This window comes from Rhincodon typus, chromosome 8, assembly GCF_021869965.1.
Source record: "Rhincodon typus isolate 14 chromosome 8, sRhiTyp1.1, whole genome shotgun sequence".
Classification (NCBI taxonomy): domain Eukaryota; kingdom Metazoa; phylum Chordata; class Chondrichthyes; order Orectolobiformes; family Rhincodontidae; genus Rhincodon; species Rhincodon typus.
In genome coordinates this window covers 8,235,879-8,261,753 of record NC_063339.1, presented here as the reverse complement: position 1 = coordinate 8,261,753, position 25,875 = coordinate 8,235,879, and the positions used below count along the sequence as shown (strand labels likewise).

The following is a 25,875-nucleotide window of genomic DNA, read 5'->3' as shown; positions in this document are numbered from 1 at the left end:
ATTTCCTTGAACAATATGTAATGGAACCTACGAGGGAGCAAGCTATCCTAGATCTAATCCTGTGTAATGAGACAGGAATAATTAATGATCTCACAGTTAGGGATCCTCTCAGAAGGAGCAATCACAGTATGGTCGAATTTAAAATACAGATGGAGCGTGAGAAGGTTAAATCCATACCTATGTCCTGTGCTTAAACAAAGGAGACTATGAAGGAACGAGGAAAGAGTTAGCTAAGGTAGAATGGGAGCAAAAACTTTATGGTGGGTCAGTTGAGGAACAGTGGAGGACTTTCAAAACGACTTTTCACAGTGCTCAGCAGAAGTATATTCCAGTGAGAAGGAAGAACTGTAGGAAAGGAGAGAGCCAGCCATGGATGTCTAAGGAAATAAAGGAAAGTATCAGATTGAAAAGAAAAACACATACAAAAAAGCAAAGAGTAGTGGGAAACTAGTAGACTGGGAAATCTTTAAAGGCCAACAGAAAGCCACAAAAAAAGTTATAAAGAAAAGTAAGATAGATTATGAGAGTAAACTAGCTCAGAATATAAAAACAGGCAGCAAAAGTTTCTATAAATATGTAAATCGTAAAAGAGTGGCGAAGGTAAAATTGGTCCTTTAGAGGATGAGAAGGCCAATTTAATAACTGAGAATGAGGAAATAGCCGAGATATTAAACAGTTATTTCGTGTCGGTCTTCACAGTGGAAGACACAAATAACATGCTGAAAACTAATGGTAAGAAGGTTATAGCAGGTGAGGAACTAGAAACTATCATTATCACGAAGGAGGCAGTGCTGGGCAAGCTAATGGGGCTAAAGGTAGACAAGTCTCCTGGCCCTAATGAAATGCATCCCAGGGTACTAAAACAGGTGATGGGGGAAATAGCAAATGCACTAGTAATTATTTACCAAAATTCACTGGACTCTGTGGTGGTTCCCGCAGATTGGAAAACAGCCAATGTGATGCCACTGTTTAAAAAAGGAAGTAGACAAAAAGCAGGTAACTATAGGCCAGTTAGCTTAACTTCGGTAGTGGGGAAAATGCTTGAATCTATCATTAAGGAAGAAATAGCAAGACATCTGGATATAAATTGTCCCATTGGGAACACCCAACATGGGTTCATGAAGGGTAGGTCATGTTTAACTAATTTGGTGGAATTCTTTGAGGACGTTACTTGCATGGTGGACAATGGGGAACATGTGGATGTGGTGTATCTGGATTTCCAGAAGGCATTTGACAAGGTGCCACACCAAAGGCTGCTACATAAGATAAAGTTGCCCGGTATTACAGGTAATGTATTGGCATGGATAGAGGATTGGTTGACCAGTAGAAAGCAAAGAGTAGGGGTAAATAGGTGTTTTTCTGGTTGGCGGTCAGTGGCTAGTGGTGTGGCTCAGGGATCAGTGTTGGGACCGCAATTGTTTACAATTTACATAGATGATTTGGAGTTGGGGACTAAGTGTAGTGTGTCAAAATTTGGAGATGACACTAAGGTGAGTGGTAGAGCAAAGTATGCAGAAGACACTGAAAGTCTGCAGAGGGATATAGATAGTCTAAGGGAGTGGGCAAAGGTCTGGCAGATGGAGTACAATGTTGATAAGTGTGAGGTCATCCATTTTGGTAGGAATAACAGCAAAATGGACTATGTTTTAAATGGTAAAAAATTGCAGCACGCTGCTGTGCAGAGGGACTTGGGTGTCCTTGTGCATGAATCGCTGAAGGTGGGATTGCAGGTGCAGCAGGTAATTAAAAAGGCAAATGGAATTTTGTCTGCTATTGCTCGAGGGATGGAGTTTAAAAACAGGGAGGCTATGCTGCAGCTGTATAGGGTCCTGGTGAGGCCACACCTGGAGTACTGTGTGCAGTTTTGGTCTCCTTACTTGAGAAGATATATACTAGCACTGGAGGGGGTCCAGAGGAGATTCACTCCGTTGATTCCAGAGTTGAGAGGGTTGGATAATGAGGGGATTATACTCATTGGAGTTCAGAAGAGTGAGGGGATATAGAAACATATAAGATTATGAAGGGAATAGATAGGGTGGAGGCAGGGAGGTTGTTTCCGCTAGCAGGTAAAACTTGGACTAGAGGGCATCGCCTCAAAATAAAGGGAAGCAGATGTAGGACTGAGGTCAGGAGGAACTTCTTCACCCAAAGGGTTGTGAATCTGTGGAATTCCCTGCCCGGTGAAGCGGTTGAGGCTACCTCGCTGAATGTTTTTAAGGCAAGGCTAGATAAATTTTTGAACAGTAAAGGAATTAAGGGTTACGGTGAGTGGGCGGGTAAGTGGAGCTGAGTGTCAAAAAGATCAGCCATGATCTTATTAAATGGCGGGGCAGGCTCGAGGGGCCGGATGGCCTCCTGCTCCTAGTTCTTATGTTCTCATGAACTATATTTGCATTCCTCCAGTCCTCCGGCACCTCACCTAAGTCAAGTGAAGATTCGAAAATAATTCTCATTTGCTATTTCCTTCCTGACCTCATTCAACATCCTCCTGAACAATCTATCCGGCCCTGGAGTCTTATCTATTTTCAAGGACTCCGACTCCTCTAACTCATCCTCTTTCATTATGACTATTTTGTCCAATATTTCACATTGTGCCTCTCGGATCAATAGATGCACATCATCACATTCCTTTGTGAAGACAAAAAAATTCATTCAAAATTCTTCCCATATCCTCTGCATCTTCACGGAAGTTCCCTTCTTCATCTCTGATAGGTTCCAATTTTTCCTTAACTATCTTTTTGCTCTTTAGATACCGGTAAAACGTCTTTGAGGTTTCCTTTATTTTGCTTGCTAATATTTTTTCATGTCTTCTCTTGGATTACTTTATTTCTTTTTTTTACTTGATCTCTGTACTTTCCATACTCCTCTAGGCTATCTGCAATATTGAGATTTTTGTGACTATCATAAGTTTTCGTTTTCTGTTTAATCTTCACCTGTATTTTTTTAGACAACCATGGGCATCTAGATTGGGCAGTACAATTTTTATTTTTGGGGGGAACACGTCTGCTTTGTGCCCTTGGGACAATTACAGCATTTAAATGGCATCTGGATGCATATATAAATAGGAAGGGTTTAGAGGGATATGGGCCAAATGTTGGCAAATGGGACTAGGTCGAATGAGCCAATGTTCCTCAAGCTACAAACACTTATTTCTATTATTCACTTGTGGAACGCGGGCATTTCTGGCTGGCCAGCATTTACTGTCTGTCCTTAGTTGTCCTTGAACAGGTGGTGGTGAGCTGCCCTCTTGAACCACTGCAGTCCACATGCTGTAGTTAGTCCCTCAATGTCCTTAGGAAGAGAATTCCAAGATTTTGACCCAGTGACAGCGTTACGTTTCCAAGTCAGGATGGCGAGTGGCTTGAAGGAGAACTTGCAGGTGGTGGTGTTCCTATGTATCCACTACCCTTGTCCTTCGAGGTGGAAGTGGTCATGGGTTTGGAAGCTGCTGGCCAAGGATCTTTGGTGAATTTCCGCAGTTCATTTTGTAGATAATACACACTGCTGCTACTGAATCTTGGTGGTGGAGGGGTAGATTTTTGTAGATGAGGTGCCAATCAAGTGGGCTGCTTTGTCCTGGGTGGTGTCAAGCTATTTGAGTGTTGTTGGAGCTGCACTCATCCAGGCAAGTGGGAAGTATTCCATCACAGTCCTGATTTGTGCCTTGCAGATGGTGGACAGGCTTTGGAGAGTCAGGAGATGAGTTATTCACCCTGTATTTCTAGCCTCTGACCTGGCCTTGCACCACTGTGTTTACATTGCAAGTCCAGTTAAGTTTCTGATCAATGGTAACCCCACGGATGTTGATAGTGGGGGATTCAGTGATGATAATACATTGAATGTCAAGGGGTAGTGGTTATATTGTCTTGCACTGGAGATGGTTGTTGCCTGACATTTGGGAGGTGATGCCCTCGTGGTATTATCACTGGACTGTTAATCCAGAGACCCAGGTCATGTTCTACGAATCCAGGTTTGAATCCTGCCACGATAGATGGTGGAATTTAAATTCAATAAAAATCTGGAATTAAGAGCCCAATGATGACCATGAATCCATTGTGCATTGTTGCAAAAACCCATCTGGTACATTAATGTACTTTTGCCAAGGAAACTGCCATTCTTAACTGGTTTGGCCCACATGTGATTCCAGACCTACAGCAACGTAGGTGACTCGTAATCACCTCTGAGTATTCGGGGATGGACAATAAATATTGGCCAGTATTTACTAGCCAGTGACGCCCTTATCCCATGAATGAATGGGGGCGGCACACTGGCTCAGTGGTTAGCACTGCTGCCTCACAGCGCCAGGGACCCGGGTTCAATTCCACCCTCAGGCAACTGTCTGTGTGGGGTTTGCACGTTCTCCCTGTGTCTGCGTGGGTTTCCTCCGGGTGCTCCGGTTTCCACCCACAGTCCAAAGATGTGCAGGGTAGGTGAATTGGCCATGCTAAATTGCCCATTGTGTTCAGGGATGTGTAGATTAGGGGGATGGGGTCTGGGTGGGTGCTCTGAGGGTCGGTGTGGACTTGTTGGGTCGAAGAAGCAAGATTGTTAGCTAAAATAAAATATACTTAGAATTTAAAAGGGAGTTGAAAATATATTCTATATGCACATGATTAAATTGCAGGTATTAAATTTCAAATAAAACAACTTTGCAAATTTTAATAGCTCTAAGAGTTCAGAAGCCTATGATGGATCACCTTGCAAGCAGTGAAGACCTAGATTAGCATTGAAAAATTTGATCTTTGTCTCTTCCAGACAATGCTCAATTTTACACAGAGGTGTAGTTAAGAACCGTCAATAAAAATGATACAAGTTAGCAACTGCAACAGTAATTCAACATGTGTGCCTCCTGCAGAATCATACATACCTGTCATTCTCTTCCACACCTCCCACAGTCCAGTCCCTCACGCTAGTTACCCAAAGCAGCACTTTAAGGAACATACTGCTGAGGCATACACACGAGAAACAGTATTAAAACCAAATGGATTTCAACCAGGCACAGCTTCTTTGAAGTTCACCATTACCCAATTCACAGATTACACCACAACCTTGCTAAAGCTGCAGCCTTCTGAACAATTGGTATAAAGCAATTTCAATGCCCTCTGTGATCCCTATTTTAAATGCCATTTGCCATTAGTGAGTAATGTAAATCGACAATATATCTGTGGGTGACATCAATACATTTGTGTTACATATAGCAATACTATTAGATAACAGCTCAGTCACTGTGGGCTGGATTCTAAACTTGCAGATATGACCAACTTCAGTGCCCATGGCATTACCCATCTGCCACCATGATGTGTCAGTCTAGATTCAGACTTGCACACTGAGCCTACCTCCACCCTCTCAGTAGTCACCTTCCGTCTGGACAGGCACTACATGTCCATCCAATGCTCAATTGAACAAGCTCAAACAGAGGAGATGTACATAAGCACCTCACCCAGTTTCCATTCTGCCTGCCCATTTCACTGACAACAACAAAATCCAGACCGACAATATGACTTTGGAGCTCAAAATAGTGCTTTCATGTGTAGCCTAGATAAAAATGCACAGAATGGAAATGCAGAAATAAAAGGCAAATAGTTTGCTAGCTTTCACTTCATACTACACATTGGTATTAATAGTCTTGCTATTAGACAGCTATTTTGGATGCATAAGACTTTCCACACAGTGTCCCCTCCAAGTTTACAGTCAGAACCACAAATGTCATGGGAATGAACCTTCAGCCAAAGATTTCAATACATACATTATTCGCGTCATATTTAACTTGTTATAACAAACATTGCTCCAGCTTCCAAGTTGTGCAGTAACAGCTGGACCAAATTCTGCAGGCGGTACATTGCCAGGAGCTGGATAAACTATGAGCTCAAAGTTCAATCTGTGGAAGACTCAAGAAAATATAGTGGCATGTTGTTCTTGGGCATTTATGGGGGAAAAAAAACTGTTCAGAAATGATCCACTACAAAAAGCCTTCCTCAACTGTGTTGGCAGAGCATCTCACAAATCTCACCATTTTGCATCAAAGGCATAATAACCACAGGCTGCCAAGACTGAGATCAGTTATTTTCCAATGCAGATATCATCAATGCAAAAAATTTACTGGAATGCTCTTCAGGATGTAAAATGCTTCGATTACATATAATTAAAATACAGCAAAATAGCAAAAGCCCATAGGATGTACAGCAATGAACATATTAAATGTGTCCATTTTACATATTCACAATGTCTGCTTACTGAATAAACCCTCACCACGAATCGGAAAGTGGTAGGGTCAAGTTTTCATTATGAGATTTGAACACAAAGCAGGACAGAGAGAGGTACGTTAGAGAGGTCCTTCTTTCAGAATATACATTAAACTAACTGTCCTGTCCACCTTCTCAGGTGAACAGAACAGATCACCTGGCACTTTTGGAAGAAGTGTAAGAGAATTCTTGCCTCTGTCCTGGTCAATATTTATCCCTCAACCAAAATCACCAAAAAAAGATTGTTCAGTCATTACCTCATTGCAGTCCATTGGGATTTTCTGCATACAAATTGGCTGACATTTTTCATAGAATCCCTACAGTGTGGAAGCAGGCCTCTTGACCCATTGAATCCACACCGACCCTCCGAAATGTATCCCACCCATCCCCCAACCCGATCCCTGTAACCTTGCGTTTTCCATGGCTAACCCACCTAGCCTGCACATCTCTGGACACAATGGGCAATTTAGCAAGGCCAATCCACCTAACCTACACATTTACGGACTGTGGGAGGAAACCGGAGCACCCGGAGGAAACCCACACAGACACAGGGAGAATGTACAAACTCTGTACAGTCACCCAAGGGTGGAATCGAACCCGGGTCCCTGGCGTTGTGAGGCAGCAGTGCTAACCACTGAGCCACGTCGCCTCGTAGCTATTGAGGCACCATGTCGTCCCCTAACCACTGAGACACTATATCATCTCCCTAATCACTGAGCCAATGTGTCACTCCCCAACCCCTCCAACTATTGAGACACCATGTCATTCCCTAACTACTGAGCGAATGTTTCGTCCCCAATTATTGAGCCACTGTGTCATCCCATCCTATATTACAACAGTGACTACTGTTCAAAACGAATATCATTTGCCTGTAAAGCATTTAAGGATTGTGAAGGATGCTATAAGAAATACCACATTTTCTAGGATCAAAATAAAGGAAAATGTTAAAAAAGCTGAATTAAAGATGCCATCTGGACACACAAGGCATTCGTAATAATATTAATGATTCAAGTGCACAAATTGAGGTAAATGAATTTGATTTAATTGCCATTGCGGAGGGTAGACTACAGGGTGACCAAGATTGATAACAGAATAGACAAGGATAATCTATATTTAGGAGGAATAGAAACTCCTAATAAGGGACAACAGCAGCACATTAGTAAGAGATGATCTTTGATTGAAGGATCAAGATGGAAAATCCATTTGGGTGGAGCTAAGAAACAATCAGGGGCAGCAAAGGTAGTGCTTATACAACGCCAACCCAGTACTAATTTTGGGCATGTTATACATCAGGAAATTAGAGATACACAAAGCGTGTGCAATAGAGTATAATGGATGACTTCAATTTACATGTGGACTGGGTCAACCAAGTCAGTATTGAAGCTATGGAGGATGAATTCCTGAAGTGTGTTCAAGATGGGTTTCTAAAATGGTTGGTTAAAGGACCAAATAGGATTCAGTCTATTTTGGATTTGATGCGTAATGAGAATGTGCTATTTGTTAGTGACCTTGCTGTAAATCGATTGATTTATTGTCACATGCACTGAAATTCAGTGAAAAGCTTTGTTTATGAGCATTACAGGCAGATCATAGTAAGCAAACAATGTACGGATCAAAAAGACTTAGACAGGTTACATTGCACGTAGCGTGCGCTAGGCAAGATCAATGTCAGCAAGATCAGCGTTATTTGAGGCTAGAGAGTCTATTCATCAGTCTGATAACAGCTGGGAAGAAGCTGTTCCTAAACCTGCTCGTGCATGTTCCAGGCTTCTGTATCTTCTGCCTGACAGAGCTTTGGATATTAGTGACAATTATAAGATAGAATTTGAAATAAATTTTGAGTGTGATAATGGTTACTTGAAACTAGAGTCACAGTTTCCTTCGCTCAGGTTTGAGGATATGACGGGCCAGTTGGCCTGGGTCAATTGGGAAAATGTACTAAAAAAAATTAATGGCTTATAGGAACTAGCCAATACTTGATGAAATACTCCAAGATCTACAACATATATAAATTCATTCAAGGCCCAAATACTCAAAGAAAAGGTAAATCAACTGTGGTTAAGAAAATAAGTGAAAATTTGCATTAGACAAATGGAAGCTTGAAATACCAGTAAACCTGAGGTTTGGAAGCCATTTAGAACCTGATAAAGAAGGCCTAAGAACTTCATAATGCGAAGGAAAGGAGAATATGAATACATTCTAGCAAGGAACAGAAAGGAAGACTGTAAAAGCTTCTGTCAGTGTGTGAAAGGTAAAAGATTAGTGAGGATAAATGTGCGCTCTATACAGGTGGGGCATGGAGAGTTTATAGTGGAGAACAGGGAAATGGCAGAGAACCTAAACAGTTATTTTGCTATAAGAGATAACAAGGTGTAGAGCTGGATGAACACAGCAGGCCAAGCAGCATCAGAGGAGCAGGAAGGCTGACGTTTCAGGCCTAGAGCCTTCTTCAGAAACTATTTGCTCAGAATTATCCTCAGAAGTTATTTGCTATATGCCTTCACAGAAGAAGGTATAGAAAGTCTCCCAGAAATATTAGAAACAAAAGGATTTGTATAACTGAAGAACTAAAAGAAATTAATATTAGTAAAATTAGCTGGATTGAGGGTTGATGAATTGCTTGAACCAGATGAACATCATCCTGGAGTGTTGAAGGAAGTAGAAATAGAAAGTGTGAATGCATTGTATCTTTTTATAATTCTGAAGATTTAAGAGGTGACCTTACTGAGGTGTTCAAATTTATGAACAATTCTGACACGGTGAAGAAGGATATTGTTTCTACTAGTTGATATGTCAGTAACTATAGGTCACAATTTCAAGATTGTCAGCAAGGGAGCGAGGAGTGAGATAAGGAGAAACTTCTTTACTCAGAGAGTTGTTAATATTTGAGAGAGTGGTAGAGATAGATTCCATAAGAGAATTCAAAGGAGAGATAGCTATTTCTTTGAAAGTAATTAATTTAGAGGACAACGGAGACAAGGCTGGAGAATGGGATTAGATAAGTAACTCTTTTAGGAGCCAGTACAGACACAATGGGTCAAATGGTCTCCTTCTGTACTGTAAAATTCTGTAAAATTCTATAATTTTCAAGGATATTGCTTATAGACAAGAAGAACCAGTAGATATAGTGTATTTGGATTTTCAGAAACTTTTTGACAAGATGCCACACAGGAGATTAGCAAATAAAATTAGAGGGCTTGGAATTAGGGGAAATTTGCTAGTACGGATTGAGGATTGGTCAGTAGACAGAAAACAAAGACTAGAAATAAACAAATCATTCCCAGAATGGTAGGCTGTCACTAATGGATATTGTAAGGGTCTGTTCACAATCTATATAAATGATTTGGATGTGAGAACCAATCAAATTATTTTGAAATTTACTGATAACACTGAACTGGGTCAGAACACAAACTGTGAGGAGGATGCAAAGAAGTTTCAGGAGACTTAAACACACTAAGTAATAGGGCTAGAAAATGGTAGATGGAATGTAATACATAAAAGTGTGAATTTATTCACTTCGGTATAAGAAAGAAATTTATTACCTAAATTATAAAGGTTGGGAAGTGCAGGTGTCCAAAAGGATCTGGGTGATCTTGTCTAAAGAAGGATATACTTGCCAGAAAGTGAGTGCAATGGAGGTTCACCAGATTAATTCCTGAGATGGCAGAATTATCTCTTGAGGAGATATGGAGGAAACTGGATTCCACTCTGCATTCTCTAGAGTTTCAAAGATACCTGCAAACCTGCAAAATTCTTACAGGGTGCAACAGGGTGGATATAGATTGGATGCTTCCCCAGTTGGTGACTCTAGATCCAGAGAGTGTAATCACAGGATAAGGGTCAGACCATTTAGGACTGAGATGATGAGGAATATTTTCACTCAGGGGTTGGTGAATTTTTGGAATTTTCTAGTCCGAAAGGCTTAGAAAGCCCAATCATTGGGCATATTCAAGATAGAATAAATAGGTTTCTGTAGACTAATGACATTAAGTCATGCAGAGATAGTGCAGGAAAATGGCACTAGTGAGGTAATCAGCCATAATCCAGAAGAGCAGGCTGGGGCGATGACTGAACGGCCTACTCCTGTTCCTATTTTCTGGAAATACAAAAACTACACAAAAATACAAGTCTGTTATGATATTCAGATTGCACATCAACTATGCTACACAACCTGGGCTTCTTCCATGTTCCTTACTTTCCCTTTTGCTTGTCTACAACTAGTAATTCTGACCGTATGCATCTCAACTCATTATAGATGCTTCCTGTTGGGCAGTACTTATGCGAATTTTGCAAATGAAACCAGCTCTTTTAGATAGTTGAATCATAACAACATTTCCAATACAATAGATTTGCTGTTCTTTAAAGAGGTATAGACAAATAAAATCTCATTTGTGATACACTCTCACTCGGCAACGGCAACAGCAGGAAGTCAAAATAATTACAATCGTTTTAACCTCACAATCCTACAGCTGGAATTCCACATTATACATTATCTGATCAACTTTCTTTTTACTATTTTTATGTGCAGAGATTTCAACAAAGACCAATGACTGCATTCAGTAATAGCTCATCGTTCCACAATGCAATCACTGTGGGAGATCGCCATGGATTTTAATTACAAACACTGAATGTTTCCTCCCAACCCAACACCTTGAGAAAGTGTATTGGTGTTGGTCAAAAATGTATTATTGCCTCTCTTAGCTATATCTGGCTTGTATCTCAGCTTGACAATGAAAAGTTACAGGACTAACCTCTTTTTTCCCTGTGTATTTCCTCAAGGAGATGTTCTTGTTTTGTGATTTGCTCTATGAAAAGCTGGCTCTCTGACTCCTTGTCTTGTAGGAGCTCCTTCAACTGCCCACGACACTGTCGGAGATGGTATCGTAGTTTGAGCTCTCGTCCTTCTCGTTCCTTCACTTCTTCACATAGCCACTGTAGCTTGGTCTAAAAAGCAATATTGTCAGTCAGATTCTGAAATACCATTTGTATCAAATTCTGATCAAAATTAGTCAGAACTTTTGAACAGGAAGGAAGGAATGGAATTTAGATCATATGAATTAGTAATGATGTCAGAAGTCACAAAACATCAGGTTACAGTCCAACAGGTTTATTTGAAATCACAAGCTTTTGGAGCGCTGCTCCTTTGTCACCTCACCTGACAGTGCTCCTAAAGCTGGTGATTTCAAATAAACTTGTTGGACTGTAACCTGATGTTGTGTGACTTCTGACTTTGTCCACCCCAGTCCAACACAGGCACCTCCACATTTTAGTAATAATGATCAGAGGTCCTTTGAGTTACACTATTGTCTAAAATTTGGATAATATACTATTTTCAGGGCTTGTTATTAATTACAACTAACATTCAGGAAACCTATATTAATCACATTTTGAATAAACTAGTTTAGGTTTTGCCTGCTGAGAAAGAGGTAATTAACAGTTAAATTGATCAAGTTGATACCAAATCAAAACTGCAGAGACAGCTTGAAGACAAATGCAAATTTGTCAGTACATGAGAAATGACTTATTGATAAGAGTAAACTTGGCTGAAGTGTTCACAAACAGCGCCCCTGTTTTAGAGACAGACTGAAAGCCTCTTAAGGAATCATAGCACGTGTCCCTCCCTATCACATCATGAAAGCTCACAGCATCACAAATCACACATGGCCTTTTCATGTGAATAGTTTTCCAGCATGTTGATTAATTAAGTATAATCAATAATAGAATATTCAAGGCAAATTATGTTTTTTTTCCCCATTTTAACACAAGAGGCATCGCTTAACTCTAATACTAATGAATTGTTTTTATATATCTGTGAAAATGTTGAAAAAGCCAGCTAAACATATGTTTTGACACAAGACAACTTCATGTTACATCGGGGCATCAAGTGTTGGAATGAACACTTGTTGTAACTGTCCACTTCAGTTACTTGTTAATGACTTCAGCTATGAAGGGAGGGAGAGAAATCTCACGATTTAACTTCTATCCAAATGACAGTTAATACAAGCAATTTCCAAATATGGCACAAGAAATCCCAAAAGTAGGGATTAATACCATAGGTTTCAAGTCATTTAGGGCACAATCAACATCATCACTCCCATGGTGAAAACTTTCCTGAGATGCATTGATACCAAGACAATTCAACTATACTATTAGCATCTAGAGCGTCCATGCCCTAAGACATCATGTTTGTGAAGTTTGCTGAACTTTTACTTAATAAGTTCTACTTTATTTCATCATACTTGTCTGTCCTTCTCTGTCTCATTTTCATTTTAACCTGTAGGTCAGTTTAACAGGATTCAATGATCCAAATTATGGATTTGTAATTTAAAAGTTAAATTGGTTTAAAGGCATCAGCAAACTCAAATTTTGATCAGATCCAAGTTCTTATAAGTGATTTTAAAAAAAGAATCTCACAAAAGCACCCAGCAGTCCACCTTATCAGAGGCATCACTCTAGAGTGTGAAGATCCTCCTAGCATCTGAACTTAGATTTCCAGAAGGCTAACAAATTTTGATCAACAGTGTTTTGCACAAAAAATATTGTTCAGGCAAATATGATCTGAGCAAAGATGAACTGAAAATATTAAAGTGGTCACAAATTTTATCCAAAACTGATACATTCTTAAGGTCTGTAAAAATAAAATCTATTACAGGAACGAAAAAAGTTGTGTTGGTGCTTTTAAAAGGGGTTAACCTGCAACCATCAAGATGGCCTGCTTCTCTGCTCTCTACCTGCCTTTCTGTTCCAAACTTAGCTACAGTCAAGCTCACTGACCTTCACTGTTAAACAACAATGGCATTCCTTCATCAATGTATTCATCATAGTCAGGTATCTGTACAAACACTACTACAGTCACAAGGGAAAAGATGTCTGAGTCACTCTTCACTCATTTTACAGTCAAAAGAGGTCTAACATTACCTAAAGGAACTGCGATATCTACTCTACTTGATGCGAGAGGGCACCTTCTTGGTGTATGACTATGCTATAATTTCGGAAAATGGTGAAAAAATTAGCCTACTGAATGATAGTGATGGTGAACTCCCCCGGACCAGGAACAGTCCCATTACCAGCTGTAATGTGCTCCTGTTCTGAAAGAAAATTATCTGGCCTGAAACATTTCAACTTATTTGCTCTCATGTTTACATGCAGTCTACTGTCAAAGAAAGTTTCCTGGCAAGGAACGGTGCATCATGTGAAGCTACTGTATTGATTCCTGGTGTTTTGTGATATTTTTAACCGAACAGCAAAGCAAGTTTTTTTTTAATATATTGAGCAAAAATATAACATAATGATATAAAGGAGATTTGAAAAGATTTTGATTTCAGATAAGTATGAAACCAAAGCTTTAAATCTGCTTGCAGGTGAGCAGAAAGCTGGATAGGTTTGTGGAGTGAGGGGTCATGAGGTTGACTCTCATTGGGCCCCTTCTTCCCAATACTGAATGCCTTTGATCGAGGGTGCCCTCCCCCAACAAGCGGTTTACTTTCTAGGCTTCCACATGATGAGTCCCTTGGCCACTACCATCAATGTGTGATGAAGTCCTCAAATGAGCATCAATCGTCCATTTAGATCCTGAATCGGTGGTAGGGCAGTAAAGACACCACAGGTCTTCCTACTCTGGACTTGATCAAGTCAGAACATGCACCAATCATCCAATGAAATATTCACATTTTCCAAACTTCAGGGCAAGGTTTTAATTTCCATGCCCAATGACTGATTTTCATTTCTTTAACCAAAATCCAGATCTAACATAAAACTGGAATTGAGCTTCATACTGAGAGATTAACACTGGACTTACCCAGCGTTGCCCATCCTAACTTCATCACCAATGCACACTCATTGGGGAATTAACGTTTTCAACCATGGGATTAAATTTAACATGTTACCTTTTATACTGTGCATAAAACTATCAACACTTAACTTCACGATAATGGCTCACAAATCAAAACATAAATGCACTTTAAAACACAAACTTAAATATTTCTAGTATGTGATAAACAAGCAGAAGCACATACTTATTAAAAAGCACACTAGCAATACATTACAATAAATCACAGATTGTTTATTAACATGCGAACAAGGAACAAGAGTAGGCCACTCAGCCCTTCAAGCCCGCTCTGTCATTCAGTAGGTTCATGGCTGATCTAATTTTAACCTCATTTTAAGCTATACTCCTGCAGATCCCTAATAATATTTTGTGGTAATTAAGAATCTACTTTTGCATTCAAAATATTTAAAGATTCATAGATAAGGTGAATAGAAATAGTCTTTTCATGATGGTGGGGGAATTCAAAACTAGACGGCATATTTCTAAAGTGAGAGGGGAAACATTTAAAAGGGACATGAGGGGCAATGTTTTCACGCAGATGGCAGTTTATATGTGGAATGAACTGCCTGAGGTAGTAGTAGACGCAGGTACAGTTACAACATTTAAAAGACATTTGGACGGGTACATGAGTAGAAAAGGTTCAGAGGGATATGGGCCAAATGAAGGCAAATGGGACTAATTTGGTTTGAGAAACTTAGTCAGCATGGACCAGTTAGATCGAAGGGTCTGTTTCCGTACTGTCTGAGTCTATGATACTGACTTTTGAGGAAGGCAATTCCAAAGACTCGGAACACGCAGAAAAGGTTTCCTCATCTCTGATTTTAAAGGACGCCCCCTTATTTGTAAACTAAGACTCCTAGTTCTAGCTTCTCCCACTAGAGGAAACATCCTTTCAACATCAACCCAGTTAAGTCACCTCAAGGGGATTCCAACTCTTCTAATCGCCAGAGGATACAGTCATAGCCTGTATGCCTTATGGGAGAAAGCTAATCTGCTCATTCCAGGATTAAGGTTTGAACAATTTTCCAAATTATGAACTGTTTTCTTTGTCAGTTTAAGACAACCCAACTACTACTTAGTTTGATACAGTACATTTAGCATTAAAATATATTCTGAAGAATTTCACAAAAATGTGCAAGGAGAATGGACATGAAGGAAACAGCATAAAATTAGGAGAGGTGATTTAAAGCTTAGGCAAATGGATGGGTTTAGATGAGATATCTAACAACAAAGAGAGCAGCAGAGAGGTTTACACGAAATCCAAACAGCAAAGTGGCTGTATACTGCCAGCAATGGTGGGGCAACAGTAGAGAAGAATATGCAGAAATTGACTCAGGTGAACAGATCACACATGGCAGGATACAATACTACACAGATCAAGTAGTGCATGATGACTGGGAGCTATAGAAGACAACATGAATTTCAAATGAGTTATGTTGAGATATCATAAACCAGTCTTGGTCAGCAAGGATGTTGGTTATAGGTAAGTACATGCAAGGGAAAATGTGTGTAGCAGTGTTGCTCAGAACAAATTGGAGGGTGGAGAATAGGAGATCAACTAAGAAATCAATGATTAGTTGATCAGCCTGGCATAGCAGATGAAGGCTTGGTATCTCAACATCATGGGGCAGAGGCAGAAGCAAGCAGAGCTGTTTAAATTTTACAGTTCAGATGACAGGATTAAGCTGGAAACTTAGACTCAGATCAGGTGTGTGGCTGCAGGAAGGAATATCAAGTCAAAATAATACAGTCTAGGTCACTTAATACATTAAAGTGCAAATGAAGAGCAACAACACATTAGAAATCTAGGTATTTTCCAAAGTTGCACGCCTAGCTTCACTGCGATAATGAGGGTATGCACGAATTGTGCAAAAGAGCATTAAAAAAGACTTGCAACAAATAATATGTGATCACATTTTATTCCAAAGAGAACAGAAAACTTACACATTAAGAAAAATAACATTGTAAACAGTTTAAAACTTATGAATCATAGAATTTGTATGCAATCTCATTTGAAACAACATATTAAAAGGTGGAAAACTCTGCAATGTAATTCAGCGGGTGTTAGCCCACTCTCTGTAGGCTTGAGAAGTAGCACCTCAATTGTCATTGCGAGGACTGATTGGTTCACCAAAACTGCACATATATCAGAAATCTGACTCTTTGATCCAACATTCATATTTCTCTACTTTCTGATTTGAGGCTAAATTCTTGAGAGTTTCCTTTTGGAAGTGGTTGGGGGTTGGCATCTATGAACTCTGGTTAATATTTAGCTCTCATTTATATTGGGCCTGTGAGAGATGTCTCAATTTTATGGTCTGGCTAAAACACAGTTGTTTTGTTGCTGTATAAAGTACTGATCAAGCCCTGTCTTCTGTGTTATCAGCAGATCCCATCACTGCCACTGATAGCTTATTACTGCCCATGAGAGGGTACAGGAAGAGCAAATAACAAGATATCAGGTACCACAAATTCTAGGTAGGAGATGAAGGAAAAATGGTTTGTTTTCTCGAGACAGGTGACAATTTAGAGATGACATTAATTGACATTTGAAGATTAAGGAGGGGACTGGGTGAGGTAAATTAATCAGGCTGGTAAAAGCTCGACCATATGAGAAGACACCCAGTTGCAAGAAAGAAGCTAAGTCAGGCAAAATGATTTCTCTCTGCAGGATAAGTGTCAAAGAAATCAGAACAGAAGATCATTGAAGCTGACTGCAAAGTTGGGCCATCAATGGGCAAAATAGAGCATTTCTGGACAGGAATGGAATGTAGTGACACTACAGATTGGTGACAGGTACAAGACTTTTTTTTGGCTCTAAAACTTCTTGTTTTAATCAGCAGTAAAGTGTGCTGCTCCCTACATGGATTCATTTTGGGATCTTCCTCAGCCACCTGATTTTCCTCCTGATATGCATGAGTCTTCTCTCCCTGCAAGGGATCAGGAGGTGTGCTTCAGGATTTCTTTATCTACAGAAAGACGAAACATGTTTTTTTAACTAGCATGGGATTATATCAATTGAAGTAAAACACAGTATCAAAATTCTCAATGTTTTAATAGTAATGTGCATCAGCTTCATGCATGCCCCCAAAAAATTTACTAATTTAGTTCAAAAGTGCTTGCAGTTAAATTATTACCAAGCACATTATATAACATGCATTAATAATTGCTGAGGTATCTATTTCTAACACAATAAGAACATGATATCAGTTAAATACTCACCAGAAGCAGTAGAGCCAGCTTCCCCTGGATGGAACATTTCTTTTTTTAAAAAGACTTGTTTGTTTACTTATTTAAGGATTCTCATTCCCTTGAGAAGATGGTGATGCGCTGTCTTCTTGAACCGCTTCAGTCATATAATATTGATATATCTATAGTGCTATTAGCGAGGGAGTTCCAGGGTTTTGACCAGCAGATGTGAAGGAATGGTGATATAGTTCCACATAAGATGCATGACTTGGAAGGAAGTTTACAAGATGGTGGTCTGCCCATGTATCTGTTCCCTTATCACTAAAAATGGTAGCAGTTGCAGGTTGGAAGGTGATGATAGAGGACCCTGGGTGAGTTAGAAACATAGACTCATAGAATCTCTACAAGTGGAGAAGCCAGCCATTCAGCCCATCAAGTCTACACTAATCCTCCAAAGAGCATCCCACACAGAACCAGCCCTACCCTATCCCTATGACCCTGCATTTCCTTTGGCTATTCCACCCAGCCTGCAAATCCCTGGACACTATGGGCAATTTAGCACGGCCAATCCACCTAACCTACCTATCTGTGGACTGTGGGAGGAAACCCACACAGGCACAGGGAGAATGTGCAAACTCTACACAGACTGTAGCCCGAGGGTCCCTGGAGCTGTGAAGCAGCAGTGCTGATCACTGAGCCACCGTGCTGCCCCTAAGTTGCTGTGGTGAATCTAGTAAATGGTATACACTGCTGCCAGAAAGTGCCAGTGGTAAAAGGTTTGAATGCTGAAGATGGTTGATGGGGTACTAATCAAGCAGACAGCTTTGTCCTGGATGGAGTTGAATGTCTTGAGTGTTGTTGGAGCTGTATCCATAGAGACAAATGGAGAGCATTCCTTCACATTCCTAACTTATTCCTTGTAGATGGTGGACAGACATTGGGAAGAAAGAAGCTGAGTTATCCTCACTGCAGAATTCCTCGTCTCTGGCCTGCTCTTTTGATGCAGTATTTATATGGCTAGTCCAGCTCAATTTCTGGTCAATGGTAACCCGTAAAATGTTGATGTTGGGCCCCAAAGTATTTGTATACTTTCAACATCATTTTTTTTGCACAATTGTTCTTGTTTTACCAAAGATCATTATGTGGACTATCGCAGATGATCAATGGATTTCTAAGAGTCCAAAGGAATACATCCAATCTTTGACATTTGAAAATTTTAATAAACAAAAAAGCATACTACAGTACAGAATTAATGCTTCACCTTAAGTAATGCGTCAGGTCCATTTCACTTGTTTATTTTGCAGGGAGTAAGGAAAAAGTAATTTGTGCACATTGGAATGGTTTACTTTTAAGTTGCAACACGAGCATGTTTGAGCAAGTGACATCTGATGAGGGTCATTCTTTTCCTGCTGGAAGAATTCCTAATCTCACCACGCTGAGAGATACAGAAAGTGCAAATCCTCTTTAAAAAAAATCTAATAATCACAAAACCTGCATGATACAACATTTACAATGAGAATGAAAGCCTGACTGTACTCTCCAGCTGCGGAAGCAATGCTATGCTCAGACTGGTATTCTATCTTCCAGAATTGTTTTCAGGCATCCTAGAATTTTAAAACTGCACCCCACTGCACAGGTCGTCTGTTAACATATTTAAAATTAACTTTCACATGTAAGTTTAAATTTAGGATTTGGCCTTGGAGTTTATTTCAATTTATTTAAATGAGCCATTTTCTAAGATTAGTTGCTTTATTCTTTTATGAAGCGCTGTAAAGGAAAACTGAAGTATTCTAAATATTACTCTTTAATAACAGGTATATCAGGATAAAGACAAAGCTATTTACAAGCCTGGGCCTTTCTACTTATCTTGAAATCTGATAGAACTGACAGTATAGATACAGGCCCTTTGGCCTATTGGCCACTGTCTGTGCTCTAAACAGGCTTCATCCTACTCTCTATCTTGTAACTCTTTCTGCACATTCCTCCACTCCTATCTTCTTCATGATAATTATGCAGTTGGTCCCCTTTGGTGGTTGGTATTTGGACCATTGGTTTTTATATTATAAATGAACAGGACTTGCTGTAAGGAGTAACATTTCAAAGATCATAGAAGATACAAAACTTAACAACATCATAAATACGGAGCAGGATTGTAACATTCGTCAAGAGAACATAGAGGGACGGGTGAAATGGGCAGACACACAGGTGATGCAATTTTTATGGAGAAATATGAAGTAACACACATTGAGAGGAACAACATAGTAGGAAAATATAAACTAAATGGTACAATGTAAAGAAAGGGTACGAGACCAGAAAGGAATTCACAAATCTGTGAAGGGAGCCAGATATTTTGTTAAGGCATTTTGAGAAAAGATAATGGGATACACTGCTTAGTAAATAGGTGAACTAAGTATAAGAACAGGGACATTATGTTAAATCTTTACAACCCAATGGTTAGGACGCAACTGGAGTATTGTGTACAATTATGGGCACCACACTTTAGAACGTGAAGACTTTGGTGAGGGTACAGAGAAGGTTTACCAGAATGTTACAGGGATTTCAGTTATGTGAAGAGAATGGAGCAGCTAGAATTTTTATCAATGGACCAAACAAATTGTGCATTCTAACAATTCTGTAGTAAAACATGGTCCTTCCAAATTCCTTATTGGATTTACTAGTGACTGATGGGGGCTTGGTTTCTGAACATGGAAACGTCTTCTCCAGACTTACTGTACAAAAAGCTTCAAAATTTTAAATATAAACCAAAAGAATGCAGATGCTGGGTATCAGAAGCAAAAGCAGAAGGTGCTGGAAAAGCTCAGCAGGGCCGGCAGGATCTGTGGAGAGAAATCAGAGTTATCGTTTTGGGTCCAGTGACCCTTCTTCAGAAGGCTCAACATCTGTTTTGGTTCAAAATTTTAAAGGCTATGATTAGATCTTACAGCCTCGCCTCACCACATAACCTCAAGTTCTCTTGAACATTTTCTATGAATGCAGATGCATTGCTGTGTTCCATGATTCTGAAAGCATTGTTGCCAGAACGTCAAAGACTTTTTTACGTACATTTACCAGTGCCATAGAGACCCCAGAGTAGTCAATCATGTCAGCACCCTGAATACATACCTTCACTTCAGCCAGCCAGCGATGGGGATCGTTTTCTAATCCATGTGTAAGCGTTATTGCCTGCAAAGAAAATTAGATTGCGGTTTGTTTGTTAATGGAAGAGATTGAATTTGGAAAGAATGATCACTCAAAAAAAAAAACTACTTTCCAGGTGACAGCTCCATACAGTTTATAAAAGTTTGTAAAGAAATTAATTAGGCTCATGATTCTGCAGCATGAACCTTGATTGACTTGCTGCTGAAGCCCTGAGCCACAATCTCTGAGCTTGTACACAGTGTGCAATCAGGAGGTCACTAGCACGCAACCTCACGCCAACTCCAGTTAGATACCTTTCATCACTTGCAGTTTTTTTCATTCAAATCCAAACCTGATTTGCTACTCAGTCCATCACAAGTTATTGCTGTACTGCAGAATAACATTTCCATCATATACAAAGACATTTAAGTCTGTTTGCAGCATATCAGCTGCGTATATGCTCAGAAAACATTCATTGTTACATCTGGGCTAAAAGTACCTGGTGGGGAGTTACAAGGAGAAAAGTTAAGTGCAGAGATTCTGACTTGTGATCTTAATTAGTTGGATGTAGAAAGGACGTATTCAGTTGTTGTCAAATCAACAGCAAGGGGTCATCCTTTAAAAATAAGAAAAGATGAGAATGTTTCTCTCACAGAGGATCACAAGTCTCTTGGACTTAATTCCTCAAAAGGCGTGGGAGCAGAGTGTTTGAATGTTTTTAAGGCAGGGACAGATCCTTGTTAAGTACAAAGTGAAAGGTTTCTGGTCATGGTTGATATAAGCCAGCATTTATTGGACATCTCAATGTGCACTTGCATAGGTGGTGGTGGGCTGCCTTCTTGGACAACTAGAGTCCATTTGCTGTAGGTACATCCACAATGCCGTTTGGGAGGGAGTTCCAGGATTTTAACCCAGAGACAGTGAAGGAGCAGCGATTTAGTTCCAAGTCTGGATAGTGAGTGGCTTGGAAGGGAACTTGCAGGTGGTGGTGGTCCCTTTTATCTGCTGCCTTTGTCCTTCTAAATGATTGTGGTCATTGGTTTGGAAGGTGCTGTCTCAGGAACATTGATGCATTTCTGCAGGGCATCTTGTGGATGGCACACACTGCCTTTCCTGAGTGTCGGTGGTGGAGGGAGTGAATGTTTGTAGATGTGGTGCCAATCAAGTAGGCTGTTTTATCCTGCATAATGTCAAGCTTCTTGGGTATTGTTGGATTCGCACTCATCCAGTCAAGAAAACATTCCATCACACTCCTGACTTGTGCCTTGAAGATGGAGGATTGACTTTGGGGACACAGGAGGGGAGTTAGCGATGTTTATTGTAGGGGATTTAGTGATAATGCCATTGAATGTCAAGGGGCAATCCCTTCTCTTGTTGGAGTTGTTTATATGTATCATAAATCAGAAAAACATAATCACATGCATTACCACATCTTTTCAAACTTCACATTCAATAAGTAGCATTAGAAATGCAAATGGTTTAGTACACAAAGACCATAAGGCACAGGAACAGAATTAGGCCATCTAGTCTGATCTGCCATTCGATCATGACTGATATGTTTCTCAAACTCATTCTCCTGTCTTCTCCCTGTAGTCCTTGACCCTCTTACCTATCAAGACTCTATCTACCTCTGTCTTAAATGCACTGAATGGCTTGGCCTCCACAGCCCTCTGCGGCAATGAGTTCCACAGATTAACTACCCTCTGACTGAAGAGCTTCCTCCTCATCTCAGTTCTAAAGTATCCTCGCTTCATTCTGAGGCTGTGCCCTCAGGTCCTAGTCTTTCCTACCATTGGAGACATCTCCACGTCCACTCTATCCAGGCCCCTCAGTATTCTGTAAGTTGCAATCAGAGCAGCATTCATCCTTCTAAAGTCCATTGAATATTGACACAGTGTCCTCAACTGCTCCTCATATGACAAGTCCTTCATTCCAGAGCTCACTCTTGTAAAAGATGGCAGCAACTTCATGCACAGCAAAATCGGAGAACAATGAGATGAATAACCAACTGAAGGATGGCCAACAGCAGCTTGCTAAAGCTGTTCCCAAATAGAGACTATAACCTAAGACAGAATTATTGCCTTAAATTCAGTTAACTGATTGTTTTCTCCCCCATTTCACAAGTTAGACCATAAAACCATTACACTTAGGCATAGAAGTAGGCCATTCAGCCCATCATGTCCATTCTGTCTTTCAATTAGATTATGGCTGATCTGATAATCCTCAAATCTACCTTCCTGTCTTATCCCACATCTACTGATTCTCTTAATATCTCAGCCTTGAATACTCTTAACAACCAAGTCTTGACAGCCCTCTGCAGCAAAGAATTTCAAAGATTCACCATTCTCAGAAGAAATTTCACTTATCTGTCTTAAATGGATGACCTTTTACTCTGAGATTATGTCCTCTGGTCCCTAGACTCTTCCAAAAGGGAAACAGCCTCTAACTTATTAAGCCCCAAAATATTCCAATATGGTCAGCTGCTCTTGGTTAACACAGTGTGGAGCTGGAGGAACACAGCAGGGAAGTTGACCCGATATGTGTTGTCTCTGGCACCAGCATATGCAGTTCTTGCTATCTTTGAGCCGCTCTTGGTTGTTCACTTTACTGTTGTGTGATTTTGCTGTGCGAGAAGTCTTCTAAATGTCAATGAGTACAATCAGCCTCTCTTCTTAAGGAATGGAACTCACCCAGTTAATCTGCTAGGGACTGCCTCCAGTGTGAGCATATCTTCCCTTAGATAAGGGGACCAAATTGGTTCACAGTATTCCAGGGACAAAAATATAAAATGCTGGAGAAACACTGCAGGTCTGGGAACATCTGTGGAGGGAGCAACAGTGTTCACACTTCAACTTTAATATGACTCTTCTTCAGAACTAAAAGGGTCTGGAAAATGGGGGTTTTTATGCTGTTGACAGAGGTGTAGAAGGAACAAATGGGACAAAAGGAATGGGTGTCTAGTGCAAAAGATGAAGGGAGTGCTGATGGTGGTACAGAGATATAGATGTAAAATAGGAGTAAATGATGGATGTGAGTGGAGATAATGGGTCCGTTGTTCTAAAAGCAAAGCCAAGGTGATGCACCAAGGCACGGATTTGGGTGGGTGGGTGTGCATGTACATGTGTGCGTGTGTGTGTATGTGCATGTGTGTGTGAGATGAAGATTGTGAGAGAGGGAGACTGCAAGAGAGATGGGTGAAAGAGTATGAGTGTGCGTGTGTCAAAGTGTGTGACAGGCTGTGAGAGTATGAGAGTTGACCATACCGGAAACTTTGGGGGCTTGATAAGTTAGAAGTGGAGAGGCTGTAAGTGCGCATGTGCATGTGTGAGTGTGTGTATGTGAGAGGGGCTTATAGTATATGTGTGCGCGCATGCATAAGTCAGTTTGAGAGAGAGAGAGACAGAGAGAGGGCTGACCATAATCGGAATCTTTGGGGGCTTGCTAAGTTAGAGGTGGAGAGGCTGTGTGCATGTCTGTGAGTGAGAGTGTGAGTGTGAGTGTGAGTGCAAATGTGAGAGAGTGTGAATTCATGTGTGTGTGAGTGAATTAGTGACTGTGCGATCGTGTGAAGAGAGAAAGAGTACGTGTGTGTATGTGTGTGAGAGAGGGACAGTCAGAGAGTGAATACATGACCCAGTGTGGGAGTGTGAGCGTGTGTGTGCATGCAATCAACACTGAGAACAATGATTACGTTCCAGAGTTATTGTACTCAATGGCGAGTTCTACAGGTTGTGAAGTGACCAAGTGGAAAATGAACAACACTTCAGGCCTCTGCACTGAGGTCAACAACTTTGGAGCATGACCTCTGTTATCCATTCAATTCCAACTCTCCCTCACCCACTGTATCTTTCTGGTGTCTTGCTGGCTTTGCAACAAACTCATTTTCATATTTCAAATCTATCATTTGCACCAGCATTACACCTTAGCCCTTCTTTACCACCATTAACACTCCCCTTGCCTTTTGCTCTGGACACCCTCACCATCTGTTCCACCCACTCCTCCTATCCCTTTGTCAACAGTATCAAAACCAACATTTTCTGGATCATTTCAGTTCTAATGAAGAGTCATATTGGAACCTAGAATTAACTCTGTTTGCCTCTCCGCAGATGTTCCCAGAGTTTCTCCAGCATTTTCTGTTTCTTTTATTCCTGGAATACTATGACCAATTTTGGTCTTCTATTCCTCCTGCCAAAGCGCACAACCTCACATTTTCCACCAATCTATTCCATCTGCCAAGTTTTCACCCATTCACTCAGCCTGTCTATATCCATCTGTAACTCTTTGCATTATCCTCTGTACTTACTTTCTCCCCTATGTTTATGTCATTCACAAACTTGACTATGTAATTTCAGTTCCCTCATCAAAGTCATTAATACATATTCTAAATAATTGTGACCCCAGCACCGATCCCTGTATCCCGGGTATCCATGACCCCAGTCCTCTACTTACAGGTTGCCATCCTGAAAATGCCCCCTCTATCCCAACTCTATGCCTTCTATCAGCTAGCCAATCCACCATCCACTATATTATAATACCCCAACACTATGGGCTCTTATTTTGTTAAGTAGTCTTATGTGCAGTACCTTATTGAATGCCTTTTGGAAATCCAAATGTATTATTTTAACATAGTGAATGCACTTGGTGAGAACCAGAAGATGCAGTGGTGCTGGATATGTGTTCATCAGCATGGAAACTGGCACTTCAGTAGGTTTTAACTAGAAAATTACTCAGAAATCTTTTAGGAATCTGATGAAATTATAGTTAGTTAAAAAATGCTACCATAGAACTACATAACCTGAAATTGTCCATTCCTCAGTGCGAGTAGAATGACACCAAAGTGTCAGCAACTAAAATTATATACAAACTACAGTAACAGTGCTTCAAACAATAAGTTAATTTTAGGTATGATTTTATATTAGTTCTGTAGCTGGAATCAAGATTGCTCATAATTACTGTCTTGAGCAAGGTAAGACATTAATAAGGGATAACTTTGCACCCTCTTCTGGAAAGAGGTCTTGGAACATTAAGGCAAAGAGACTTTTGCTAGACATCAAGAAAACATATGCTTTATACAGCACTTTTCACAACCACCAGCTATTCCACCGCATAATGAAATACTTTTTAAGGTGCAAAGGTAAAATCAATACTGTCCTACAAGACCACAGGACTGTTCTCTCATTATAGAAAGACAACTGGTGGTGGTTTAACCTGAGGGTTATCACAACTCAGGCAAGGGGAGAGGTTGAGAAGGAAAGTCCTTCATGGTGACCTCAGCTTGTGCAGGAATTGGACATACACTGTTGGTATCACCTTGTGTCGCAAACCAGCTGTCCAGCCAACTGAGCTAACTGTCCCCCTCTTTTAAAGTGTAGTCATGTTATAATGTAAGAAACATGGCAGCCAATTTGCACACTACAAGCTCCCACAAACAGCAATTCGATAATAGCCAGATAATAACTGTCTTTGGGATGCTGGTTG

At 40.3% G+C, this 25,875-nt stretch overlaps 1 protein-coding gene across 5 annotated transcripts in view; it reads right to left on the bottom strand.

Annotated features, from left to right (window-relative positions):
- Positions 1-25,875, bottom strand: part of LOC109935306 (centrosomal protein of 128 kDa) — a 336,088-nt gene that overhangs the window by 141,166 nt on the left and 169,047 nt on the right. For all 5 annotated transcript variants that reach the window (XR_007262690.1, XM_048600331.1, XM_048600332.1 and 2 more), the window contains exons 16-17: positions 20,383-20,442; positions 10,994-11,186 (exon numbers count right to left, since the gene is read on the bottom strand). Coding sequence is in view for 4 of the 5 variants with exons in the window: in XM_048600331.1 (XP_048456288.1) it covers positions 10,994-11,186; positions 20,383-20,442 (253 nt within the window). In the remaining variant the exon portion in view is untranslated. The remainder of the gene's footprint in view (positions 1-10,993; positions 11,187-20,382; positions 20,443-25,875) is intronic.